The sequence below is a fragment of the Babylonia areolata genome, chromosome 9 (assembly GCF_041734735.1).
Source record: "Babylonia areolata isolate BAREFJ2019XMU chromosome 9, ASM4173473v1, whole genome shotgun sequence".
Lineage (NCBI taxonomy): Eukaryota > Metazoa > Mollusca > Gastropoda > Neogastropoda > Buccinidae > Babylonia > Babylonia areolata.
The window spans coordinates 37,313,909-37,326,408 of NC_134884.1; the positions used below are offsets into that span (position 1 = coordinate 37,313,909).

At 45.6% G+C, this 12,500-nt stretch overlaps 1 protein-coding gene across 1 annotated transcript in view; it reads left to right on the forward strand.

Moving 5' to 3' along the window:
• LOC143285631 (uncharacterized) overlaps positions 1–10,095 on the forward strand; it is a 202,862-nt gene extending 192,767 nt beyond the window's left edge. The window contains exons 7-10 of the mRNA XM_076593028.1: positions 893–1,130; positions 7,332–7,456; positions 7,571–7,673; positions 9,047–10,095. Of these exons, the coding sequence (XP_076449143.1) occupies positions 893–1,130; positions 7,332–7,456; positions 7,571–7,673; positions 9,047–10,095 (1,515 nt within the window). The remainder of the gene's footprint in view (positions 1–892; positions 1,131–7,331; positions 7,457–7,570; positions 7,674–9,046) is intronic.
• The last annotated feature ends 2,405 nt before the right edge of the window (positions 10,096–12,500 follow it).

The window sequence follows — 12,500 nt, forward strand, 5'->3', positions numbered from 1 at the left end:
ATGAATGGGAAAAAGACTTGCGAGATTAAACTCTTTTTCTTTCTTCTTTTTATTTTGTTTTTGTTTTTTTTGTTGTTGTTGTTTTAATTTTGGGAGGTGGGGGTGGGGGATGGAGGGGGTCGGGGGTGAGGGGTGGGGGTGGGGCGGGGAGGGAGTGCATTCTGTCTCTGTCTTCCTGTATCTTTGTACCATCCTTCTCTCTGTCTCTGTCTGTCTCTCTCTTTCGCTCTCTCTCTCTCTCTGTCTCTTTCTGTCTCTCTGTCTGTCTGTCTGTCTCTCTCTTTCGCTCTCTCTCTCTCCTGCTTTCTCTGAGACTGTACTTGTTTGGACTCTTATTTATCTGTCCCTATCTGTTCCTGTTCCTACGATCTGTTGTGTGTCTGTGTGTCTGTCTGTTTGTCTGTCTGTCCGTCTCTCTCTCTCTCTCTCTGGCTCTCTCTCTCTCTCTCTCTCTCTCTCTCTCTCTCTTTCTCTTAGTCTTCCGCCTCCCATAAACGAAAAACATTCATCTCCTGTCCTTCCGCGAAATTGCCCAACAGATGTTTGTTGTTGTTGTTGTTCTTTTCTCTTTCCTTTTACCGCACGCTCGTCAGAGATTTTAAAACTTGATATCATGTCCTTCTTGTCTCCCTAATGAATATGTCGGATAGCAACAACACACACACAACACACACACACACACACACACACACACACACACACACACACACACACACGCACACACACACACACACACACACACACACACACACACACAAAACAAAAACAAACAAAAACGTATCGTTCTTTCGCACTAGATTAGTGGGGGTTCTCAGTCTGATATTCTGTTTAACGTTTGCCTCTGGTTTGTTTATTTACCTTTTCTTTTTCTTTTTTTTTCCTTTTTCTTCAGATAAACCTGCACACGATAAAGATGTCACGAGCAAAGAACGCTCGCTGTGAAGGGAGCTACGTTTCCCTGTATCAAGGAACGACGCTGCACAGCGACCGACGCGCGCGCATGTGCGGAAATGACGCACCGGAAGTGATGTCGCTGACCTCCAGCCACAACCGGGTCTTCGTTCGTCTCTTCGGGGGGTCGCTGGCCGCTAAGCCCATCTTGGAGATGGTGTACTCCTTGGTGAAAACAGGTTAGGGTGGGGTGTGTGTGTGTGTGTGGGGGGGGTTATTATCTTATTGTTTGTTGGTGGTGGTTGCGTTGGGTTGTGTTTTGTTGCGTTGTGTTGTGCTGTGCTGTGCTGTGCTGTGCTGTGCTGTGCTGTGTTTTGCTGTGCGTGCTGTTTCATAGCTTCGCGTGGCTCGTCCCCATACCCCCCCCCCCCCCTATTTCTACCCCCTATCGTCCCTCTCCCTCCTTCTTTCGTTATCTCTAGATCACCCCCCTTCTCCCCCCACTGGCATTTTCTTCCTCTCTGTTTTCTCATTTCCTCATCCTTTTCCCCTAATATTTACCCTCCCCCTACTTATGAACACACACACACACACATACGCACACAAACACACACACACACACATACACATAAACACACACATACACACACACGCACGCACGCACGCATGCACACACACACACACACACACACACACACACACACACACACACACACACACACACACAAATGCGACAGAGATGCAGGGGGAGGGCGGAAATGATATTAACCCGTTGCTTCCCCAGCCAGTTTACTTGCTTACCATCAAAGAGACATGTAAATCGGGCAGCAGTAATATCCATAGAACGGTGTTACTTCCTCCGCACATATGTAAATGTTTCTGCTTTTCCCTGCCGTTCACACGTGGAATATTTATTTTTCGTTTTTGTTTTTGATGCACCAGAACTGTGTGCGATAATAATGATGAATGATATAGTGGAGTGATGGCCTAGAGGTAACGCGTCCGCCTAGGAAGCGAGAGAATCTGAGCGCGCTGGTTCGAATCACGGCTCAGCCACCGATATTTCCTCCCCCTCCACTAGACCTTGAGTGGTGGTCTGGACGCTAGTCATTCGGATGAGACGAGTGCAGCATGCACTTAGTGCACGTAAAAGAACCCACGGCAACAAAAGGGTTGTTCCTGGCAAAATTCTGTAGAAAAATCCACTTCGATAGGAAAAACAAATAAAACTGCACGCAGGGAAAAAAAAATACCAAAAAATGGGTGGCGCTGTAGTGTAGCGACGCGCTCTCCCTGGGGAGAGCAGCCCGAATTTCACACAGAGAAATACAAATACAAATGATGGGGAGGAAAATGACTAACGATGTATGCTGCTGTCATGGTCCATTAAGGTTCGGGACTACTTGACAAGGTTGTAGTTTTCTTATGATAACTGTATCCCGGCGTTATTGTGGCTGATGAGAGATACAAGCATCAAGCCCCAAATCGTCATTTGGCTGACGGACTATCTGCTGCTGCGATGGTCAGGAATTTTGTTGAGCAACACTGACTCCCAGTGCCGCATCCATGAATTGGATGACCTCCCTTGAGGCCTCAGCCTTCCCATCAATGTGACCCTCCACCAAGAAATGAGTCGCTTTGCGCAAGAGGTCGATTTTTGGTTATTGATATAATTATCATAAATCCGCAATATAAAAAGGCTTTACGTGCAAACTGGATGATTCTGTGTAAAGTTATTGTGATTTGAAGTTCTGAAGTCGTGAAAGTCACGAACCGAACAATCAAGGCTGAAACGTGTTTTGAAAATGTCCATTGCAACCACATACTTTCTAATTAAGATATGTTCATGAAATTTGGCACACACACATACCTCTTGTCAGTGTAAGTTTGAGCGACTATTCAGTCCAGTTCAGTTAAATTAAGTTCAAACCTCATCCAATTCAACCCACACAGGACTGTAACTGGAACTCACTGGTTTACCTTGGAAGAATATAGAGGGCGTGGTAGCCGAACGATTGGAGCTTAGGTCTTCTGTTCTTCAGGTCTGTGAGGTAGGTCCTGGTTCGAATCCCCATGCAGCGATACCTGGTGGGCTATAGGGTGGAGATTTTTCTTCAGTTTTCCATGCCTGCAAGGGTGTTTTCTTTTACACACACACACACACACACACACACACACACACACACACACATACACACACACACACACTCACTCACTCACACACACACACACACACACACACACACACACACACACACACACACACACACACACACACACACTTCTTGTGCAGTAGCAGACGCACGCACGCACGCACACGATCAAAACTAATACACACGTTGAGAAGATCTAAAAGAGGAGGACTTCTGCTTTCCCCATCCGCTCTGTTTTACAGCAGCATGATGTCAGATCAGGGTTGCAGCGATAAATTTATGGGACTCATTACATGCCACGAGGAGAGGCGTTCACCCAGACCTGTTTTTTCCGGCCTGTTGTGCCTGTTCTGTTTTATTTCATCTTTATAATTTTTTTTTATTAAAATTTTGTGTTTGTATGCGTGTGTGTGTGTGTGTGTGTGTGTGTGTGTGTGTGTGTGTGTGTGTGTGTGTGAGTGTGTAAGTGTGTGTGTATGTGTGTAAGTGTGTCTGTCTGTCTGTGTGTCTGTGTTTGTGTGTGTGTGTGTGCGTGTTGCGAGTGTGTCTGTGCTCTGTGTGTGTGTGTGTGTGTGTGAGTGTGCTGTGTGTGTGTGTGTGTGTGTGTGTGTGTGTGTTTGTGTGTATTTGTGTGTGTGTGTGTGTGTGTGTGTGTGTGCGTGAGTGTGCAGTGTGTGTGTGCGCGCGCGCGCGCGCGTGTGTGTGTCTTTGCTGTGTGTGCGTGCGTGTGTCTGCGTGTGTCTGTGTGTGTGCGTGCGTGCGTGTGTGTATGTGTGTGTGTGTGTGTGTGTGTGTGTGTCTGTCTGTCTGTATGTGTGTGTGTGTGTGTGTGTGTGTGTGTGTGTGTGTGTGTTTTGAAAGAGCAGTTGTGTTAAAGTCGAAAACCAGCCGTGTGCCAAAACATATAAGGAGTACCTCGTCTTGCATGTAACGGATGTTCACACTGGCCTCATGTTTTAGCAGAGAGCCATTACCCCCGCTGGTATGCACACACACACACACACACACACACACACACACACACACACACACACACACACACACACACACACACACACACACACACACACACACACACACACACATCACACATACCGATGATCAAATACGCTCCCGTTAAAAAAAAAATCCCGTAATTAGTTTCTTCCTTCCGTGGGCTATTAGAAGCAACAACAACAAAAAAGTTAGCCTGCACCTAACCTGCCCCGAGAACGGAATATAGCTGCCTAAGTGGTGAAATAAAATCGGACAAAGCCGTAAGAGGTGGCAGCAGGTTAACCCAACGCGCTTAGCCAGGTCCTTGGGTGCATTCAGAAATATAATTATGTGTATACCTATCAGAACAGAAATCTTCCACATAATTTAGCCAGAGGACAACACTTTCGTTGCCATGGGTTCTTTTCTCAGTGCGCCGAGTGAGTACTGCACACGGGACATTGATTGATTGATTGATGTGGATACTTATATAGCGTCTATCCTCGGTCAGAGACCAAGCTCTAAGCGCTTTATATACATGGGGACATTTGCACCACAGGCTGCCTACCTGGGTAGAGCCGACTGACGGCTGTCACTGGGCGCTCATCATTTGGTTTCCTGTGTCATTCAATCAGATTTCAGACGCACACACATACACACTCAGACAGACATGTAGCATTTTACGTGTATGACCCTTTTTTTTTTTTTTTTTTTTTTTTTATTTACCCCGCCAAGACATCGGTTTATCGTCTCATGACTTAAACGCTCAGTTTGATTCTTCCAGTCCAAGAGAGGGACGAGAGCGAAGGAATCGAACCCAGACCCTCACACGAACACTGTATCGAGAGTTAAGCGTCTTAACCATTCTGCCACCTTCCTGCTTGTTAGTTAGATGATGTATGTATGATAGTCAGTCGTTTCTGCCTATGGCCTATCAGAACAGCAGAGGAGGCAACTGCTGTCCCAGCTATCTATGGGCTAGAATTTAATTGTAGTAGAGAGTGTCTTGCCCAAGTTACGTCCCCCACTCTCTCGGCCAAGAGGGTTTTAGGACAGTCGGTGTTAGGGATGGTTCCCACAGGCCAAAGGCTGCAGCACAAAGAGCTAGTGCAATCTTGCCTCCTAGTTTGAGAGTCATGGTCCTTCACGAAGAGACTTAGCTGTAAATGAGTTCCCTTTGCAGTGGAGAAACCATTGATCATACACCTCTCACTTTGCTGTTAGCCTGACTGTAAGCTTGTGTCAACCTGTCGTATGAGCTGAGCGTTGAGCAGTAAGATAAGATAAGATAGAAATAACTTTATAATTTCATTAAGGGAAATTACATCAGGTACGGCAAGACAAACGTAGACAAGTACTGAACAGAAAAAAAACCCACATTAAACATGACTTAATTGGAATGAAGCAACAAAGACATAAGACGTTCGTTTAAAAAGTATTACATATATCCACTTAAAATGCTGTAATTAAATCATTACTATAAACATGTTGAAAGACACCAACGTCAACATTGCTTGTATTATATATATATTGCACATTAATACTGCACTTTGTCACATTATCAGCTTGACACTATCAAAAATAGATTTTTATTTTTATTAGAGAATGAAACAAAGTTCAAACTATTACGTACACACTTTACTTGTACTCTCTCTCTCTCTCTTTCTCTCTCTCTCTCTCTCTCTTCCTCACACACACACACACACACACACACACACACGCACATATACAAACACACACACACAAGCACACACACGCATACACACATACGGAGAGAGAGAGAGAGAGAGAGAGAGAGAGAGAGAGAGAGAGAGAGAGAAGATGAGGTGATAATATGTGTACTCACAAACAAACACAAATGTTATACCCGGTCCCCCACCCCCACCCTCACCTCCGCACCTTCCCCCCCCTTCCCCCACCACCCAAACTCACCATTCATCCCCCTCCCTCCCCCTCTTCTTCTAAACAATAACACTTCCAAATGTATACATTCATACTCTAACAAACTTGTCTTCAATCACTCTACGCGTGTGACGGGGACCCATTAACTCACTCAGTACGGCCAGTCCTCTCTTCTCCTCTACACAGACCCCTCGGATGTCCAGTGGGTGTCTGAATGACCCAACCTTTAGCTTCCGTCGTCAGAATTGTGGTATTCTTTGTCAACATTCACCTCTTCAGTATAAGAGACTTCCGCTTGCAATATTTTGATGATGGTAATTGGGGTGAAACGCTGTTAAAGTCGTCTCTTTCGCCGTTCGTATCGAGAGAGTTAAATAAGATTTCTCCTCCTCCTCCAAACACACTCCATCTCGCTCACTACGATCAAATTCGGATCCACTCTGTCCACGCATACCCAGATTCAAACTCTCGACTGTTGGCCGCCGTTCTTTCTCTGTCTCTGGACCTTACAATTGGAATGAACTTCCTCTTTCGCTTCGTCAAGTCTCCACACTTAGCTCTTTCAAGTCTGGCCTTCATAAAAAAAAAACCACCTCTTCCCAAAATAGCCTCCCTTCCCTGCTCCTTCCTTGTCTTCAGTTTCTTCAGTTTTAGAGTTATGCATGCGTGTGAATGACTGGTGCGAAAGCGCTTTGATTTATCTCTGCACAAGATTCTTCAGTTTCTTCAGTTTTAGAGTTATGCACGCGTGTGAATGACTGGTGCGAAAGCGCTTTGATTTATCTCTGCACAAGATTCTTCAGTTTCTTCAGTTTTAGAGTTATGCACGCGTGTGAATGACTGGTGCGAAAGCGCTTTGATTTATCTCTGCACAAGATTCTTCAGTTTCTTCAGTTTTAGAGTTATGCACGCGTGTGAATGACTGGTGCGAAAGCGCTTTGATTTATCTCTGCACAAGATTCTTCAGTTTCTTCAGTTTTAGAGTTATGCACGCGTGTGAATGACTGGTGCGAAAGCGCTTTGATTTATCTCTGCACAAGATTCTTCAGTTTCTTCAGTTTTAGAGTAAAGCATGCATGTGAATGACTGGTGCGAAAGCGCTTTGATTTATCTCTGCACAAGATTCTTCAGTTTCTTCAGTTTTAGAGTTATGCACGCGTGTGAATGACTGGTGCGAAAGCGCTTTGATTTATCTCTGCACAAGATTCTTCAGTTTCTTCAGTTTTAGAGTTATGCACGCGTGTGAATGACTGGTGCGAAAGCGCTTTGATTTATCTCTGCACAAGATTCTTCAGTTTCTTCAGTTTTAGAGTTATGCATGCGTGTGAATGACTGGTGCGAAAGCGCTTTGATTTGTCTCTGCACAAGATTCAGCGCTATATAAATACCATTATTATTATTATGTTCCAGGCGAGGCGTGCAGTCAGGGGTCATCCTTGTCCTGCGGGGCCGAGTTCTGCGTCTCCCCCAGCCTCCGTTGCAACGGCATCCCCAACTGCCCCGATGGGCGGGATGAGAGGGGGTGTCCTGGGAGAGTGGGGGTCGGGGTAGGAGGGGTGGGGGTGGGGGTGGGCCACAGTCCGGACCAAGGGGGAGGGATGGACAGAGGAGGAGGAGGAGGAGGAGGAGGCCAGGCTGGAGGAGGAGGAGGTGGTGGAGGAGGAGGAGGAGGAGGAGGAAGTGAAGGAGGAGGAGGAGGAGACACAGGGAAATCTGACACCTCCATCAACGGAGACGATTCGGAAAGAGGAGGTAAGAGAAGGGGGAAATTTTTTTCCTTGGGGGGCCAGGGTCTGTGTGTGTGTGGGGGGGGGGGGGGATAATGTTTGTGGTCTGTTTCAAAGATGTGAAGAAGATTCAAAAGTTGTACTACGCCGTGGTCCTTTTCTTAGAAAGTAGTGTGTGTGTGTGTGTGTGTGTGTGTGTGTGTGTGTGTGTGTGTGTGTGTGTGTGTGTCTGTGTTTCTGTGTGTTTGTGTGTGTGTGGAGGAGACAGGGACAATATACATAAGCAGCATCTATAATTTCAGTCCAGTCGGCTGTAACGAATCAAACACTAAAATGTCGGCAACAAAGAAACAATGAACATCATTTTGAAACACAATCAATGTTCTCAAGACATTCTAGTTGATTGATTGATTGATATTGATACTTATATAGCGCCTATCCTCGGTCGGAGACCAAGCTCTAGGCGCTTTACAAACACGGGGTCATTTGCACAACAGGTTGCCTACCTGGGTAGAGCCGACTGACGGCTGCCACTTGGTGCTCATCATTCGTTTCCTGTGTCTTTCAATCAGATTTCAGGCACACACACATACACACTCAGCCATGTAACATTTTACGTGTATGACCGTTTTGTTTATTTAACCCGCCATGTAGGCAGCCATACTCGTTTTCGGGGGTGTGCATGCTGGGTACGTTCTTGTGTCCATAACCCACCAAACGCTGGCATGGATTACAGGATCTTTAACGTGCGTATTTGATCTTCTGCGTGCGTATGCACAGGAAGGGGGTTCAGACACTAGCAGGTCTGCACATGTGTTGACCTGGGAGATCAGAAAAAATCTCCACCCTTTACCCACCAGGCGCCGTTACCGAGATTCGAACCTGGGACCCTCAAATTGAAAGTCTAACGCTTTAACCATTCGGCTATTGCGCCCGATGAGATGACAACCCAAGGTCCCGTGTGTAGCGTGCACTTAGCGCACGTAATAGAGCACACAGAAACAAAAGTGTTGTCACTGGCATAATTTTGTTGAAAACTTCACCTCCACAGGAAAACAAATACACTGTCTGGCAGGCAAAAGAAAACAAGGGGGTGGCGCTGTACTCTGGCGACACACTCTCCCCTTTGTACAGCAGCCACGCATTTCACACAGAGAAATCTGTTGTGACAGAGAGAGTAACACGATACAATATATCACAATGCAATGCAATGCAATGCAATATAATACAATACTACGATACGATACGATACATTACACTACACTACAAAACAATGCAATACAATAAAATACAATACAATACTCTTCACTGTGTGTGTGTGTGTGTGTGTGTGTGTGTGTGTGTGTGTGTGTGTGTGTGTGTGTGTGTGTGTGTGTGTGTGTGTGTGTGTGTGTGCAGACCCCAAGAAAGTCAACGAGGACGAGGACGACGACCTGAAGATCCCCCTCCACATGCTGATCCTGGGGGCCGTGGGCGGCATCCTCCTCACCTGCCTCCTCCTGGGCGTCTGCATCATGTGCCGCTCCCGACGGAGGCGGCGGCGGGAGGCCCGACAGGGCGGGGGAGCCCACGACGGGGCCGGCGGCGGCGGCGGCGGCGGTCGAGGATCCAAGACCCAAGGCAAACACCCGCCTCACAGTCCCTCAGACCCGTCCTCGACTCCCCACGGCGGCGGCCAACCACCCTCCTCGTCCTCATCCTCCCACCACCACCACCACAGCAGGCACGGTGGGGAGGGAGGGAGACAAGGTCAAGGCCAAGGTCACCACAGCGCTCCTCAAGGTCGTTACCTGACCTTCGCCCACGTCACGCCCTTGCCCAAGGACAGCCCCAACCGCCACAGCTTCACCCCGACCCCCACCCCCACCGCCAACACCAACCCCACCACCACCATCCTTCCGGAGATGGAGATGACGACGACTCACCACGGAGGGGGAGACATCATGACGGACTCGGGCCAGTTCCGCCGCTTCCTGCCCCTGGACGTCGGCTCGGACCACATAGGAGGAGGAGGAGGATTGGAGGACCCCCACCACCCCTACCCCAACCCCCACCAGGGCTGCGTGTACACCCCTCAGGGCGTCATCATCGGCATGACCCAACTGCCCACCACCACCACCACCGCCCCCACGGTTCATCACCAGGAAGGGGGAGTGGGTTACGGAGTCAAGTATCTCAACAACCAGTGGCAGAAAGGGGTGATGGAGGAGCCCTCCATGCTGTACCACCCTCCCTACACCTCCAGCCTGCCCCGCCCCAGCCCCTTCCTGGAGTTGTCTACTACCACCACCAGCACCACCACGCCTGTCCATCACCAGTACCCCTACCACCCCCACCCCCACCCCCACCACCAGCAGCAAGGGGAGCCTGGGAAGTACGCCAAGACCCTGCAAGGGCTCAAGGTCCGCGAGGAGGAGGATGGCTTCAAGGAGACGCCTGCTTGCTGAACGTTAAGGAATAGATAAATGAATAAATAAATAAATAAATAAATAAATGCATAATACTCCACCTTCGTCCTCCCACACCACTCCTGATTTTTTTTCTTTCTTTTTTTCTTTTTTTTTTTCTTCTTCTTATCTTTCTTTCTTCAGAATGAGGAAAAGTATTGCTGCGTTGTCTCGCAGTGGATTGCTACTACAAGGAGACGTCTGCTTGTACACCTGAGGGTGTTTTTTTTTTGTTTTTTTTTTTATTGTATCTTTTTTTCTTTTCTTTTTTAAGGACGTGGAAAGGTATTACGCGTTTGGTTTTTAAGCAGTATTCTATTTGAAAATTTAATCACAACACAAACGCGATGACTTTGACAGGGTAACAAAAAAGTCTTACATATACATCGCAATGACAGTCCTTAAGGACTTTAATGAACCAGATTGTTGGCGAGAGAAATGGACTTTGGCAACCCTTGAACACAAAGTTTATGTGCCTTAAAACACGGTCATTTCAACTTGTGTTCCTAAGAAGCTTTTTTTTTTTTTTTTTTTTTTTTTTTTTTTTTTACAGAGAGAAAGATACTTTAAACAAAAAAGAAAGAGAAGTTATTCCTTCTTTTTTGTTCATTATAAAACTTTTATTGTTCGTTGTTTTTGACTTTCACGTATCAGTTAGTATCAGAAATAGTATATAGGGGATTGCTACTGATGAGTTTCAGTTTCAGTAGCTCAAGGAGGCGTCACTGCGTTCGGACAAATCCATATACGCTACACCACATCTGCCAAGCAGATGCCTGACCAGCAGCGTAACCCAACGCGCTTAGTCAGGCCTTGAGAAAAAAAAAAGAAGAAAAAAAAAAGGGGGGAATAAATAATAGATAAGCTTACATAAATAAATGAATAAATAAATAAATAATAATTATAATATAGAAAAAGGTAGTAGTAAAAATAATAATAATAATAAAATAAAAATAATAATAATAAAATTTTTTTTAAAAAGCTACTGATGAAAGATCTATCACCATAGTGCCTTGGAAGATCCATGTAGGGAACTGTTGTTTATTTCTTTAAAAAAACGAAAAAAAAAAGAAAAAAAGTTCTATTTGTTGGTTTTGAGGTGCTGGTTTTGTTGTTGTTTCTTCGGTTGATACCATAATTATGCAATACTCTCATTACTGAGATCGTTCATTTTTCTCCCAGCATCTACCCAGTAAATTCAACATGGTATTTCATAAGAAACTTTGTTTGGATTTTTAAACAAAGTTATGCAAAGAATTTTGAAAACGTGCTGAGGTTGCTACTTCACACACAGCTTTGAAATACTTTTTTTTTTTTTTTTTTTTGCTTCGTAGTTTGGGGGCTGGGGGGAGCACTTGTGTTTTGCACGAAGTGGCTTTAACAGTGTGCACTTTTACCGGTTGAAACCTTTGTAATATAATTATGGTGTGAAGGTTTGCTCTTGTTTTGCCACACACAAAAAAAAAGTCTGACGGCTGAGTTCGTTGTCAGAATGAACACTGTGAATGATGAATGAATTGGGGGGCGGGGGGGGGGGGGGGGAGTCATCGCAAATTAACTGGCGTTGCCACAGAAGTGAAGAAAACTTTGTTTCAACTCTTTGTTAACTTTGTTTAGGCAACCTTTTTTCTTGTCTCTGAAAAAAGGAGGAAAAAAGCGTTTGCGTTGCTGGTACCAAGTCATGTTTCAGCTTAAATTTCCAATTCATAACAAACTGCAGTCGACGGAGACAGGCAAGCGAAATATGGTCGGACACAGAAAGACTCTTCGAACGTCACCAACTTTAATCCGGGCTAGCCAGATTCGACCCCGGGGTAAACAAAATCAACGGGGGTACCAACAGGCTTCTACACCGGGTACCCAATGGGTACTTGGGGCTGGCTTGGACAGGGTGTAGACTGAGGAATGGAGGGACTTTTGTAGTAGTTCTCTTTTACACGGGGACTGTTCTGAAGGCAACACTTCCAACAATATGCGTGGCTTCTTCTAACTAACAGAGCAAGGCTAAATGTTCATTACAAGCAAGACTGTCGTGGTTGATTGAAATATGTACGATCTTTTTTTTCTAATTTTTTCCTTTCTTTCTTTTTTTTTCGTTTTTTTTTTCTTTTCTTGTATATACACAATTTTGTATTCACCTTTTTAATTTTTTATTCATAACAGCTGTAGGAATTTACAGTTTTGACTAATTGAAAGCTTGTGGTAATTAGTATTCATTTGGGATACTGACGGTGTTTGGCTTTCTCGTACCATATTTGATTGATAAAAGCAGTGTTTGAGAGACTAAGAATTAATCGCGCAAAGTTTATTGTTGACAATCGACAATACGAGTAAATCATATAAGGCTTTGGAGACTGATTTAACAGCAGACAATATATAGCAGTGAACATGAAAGTCGAGCCATT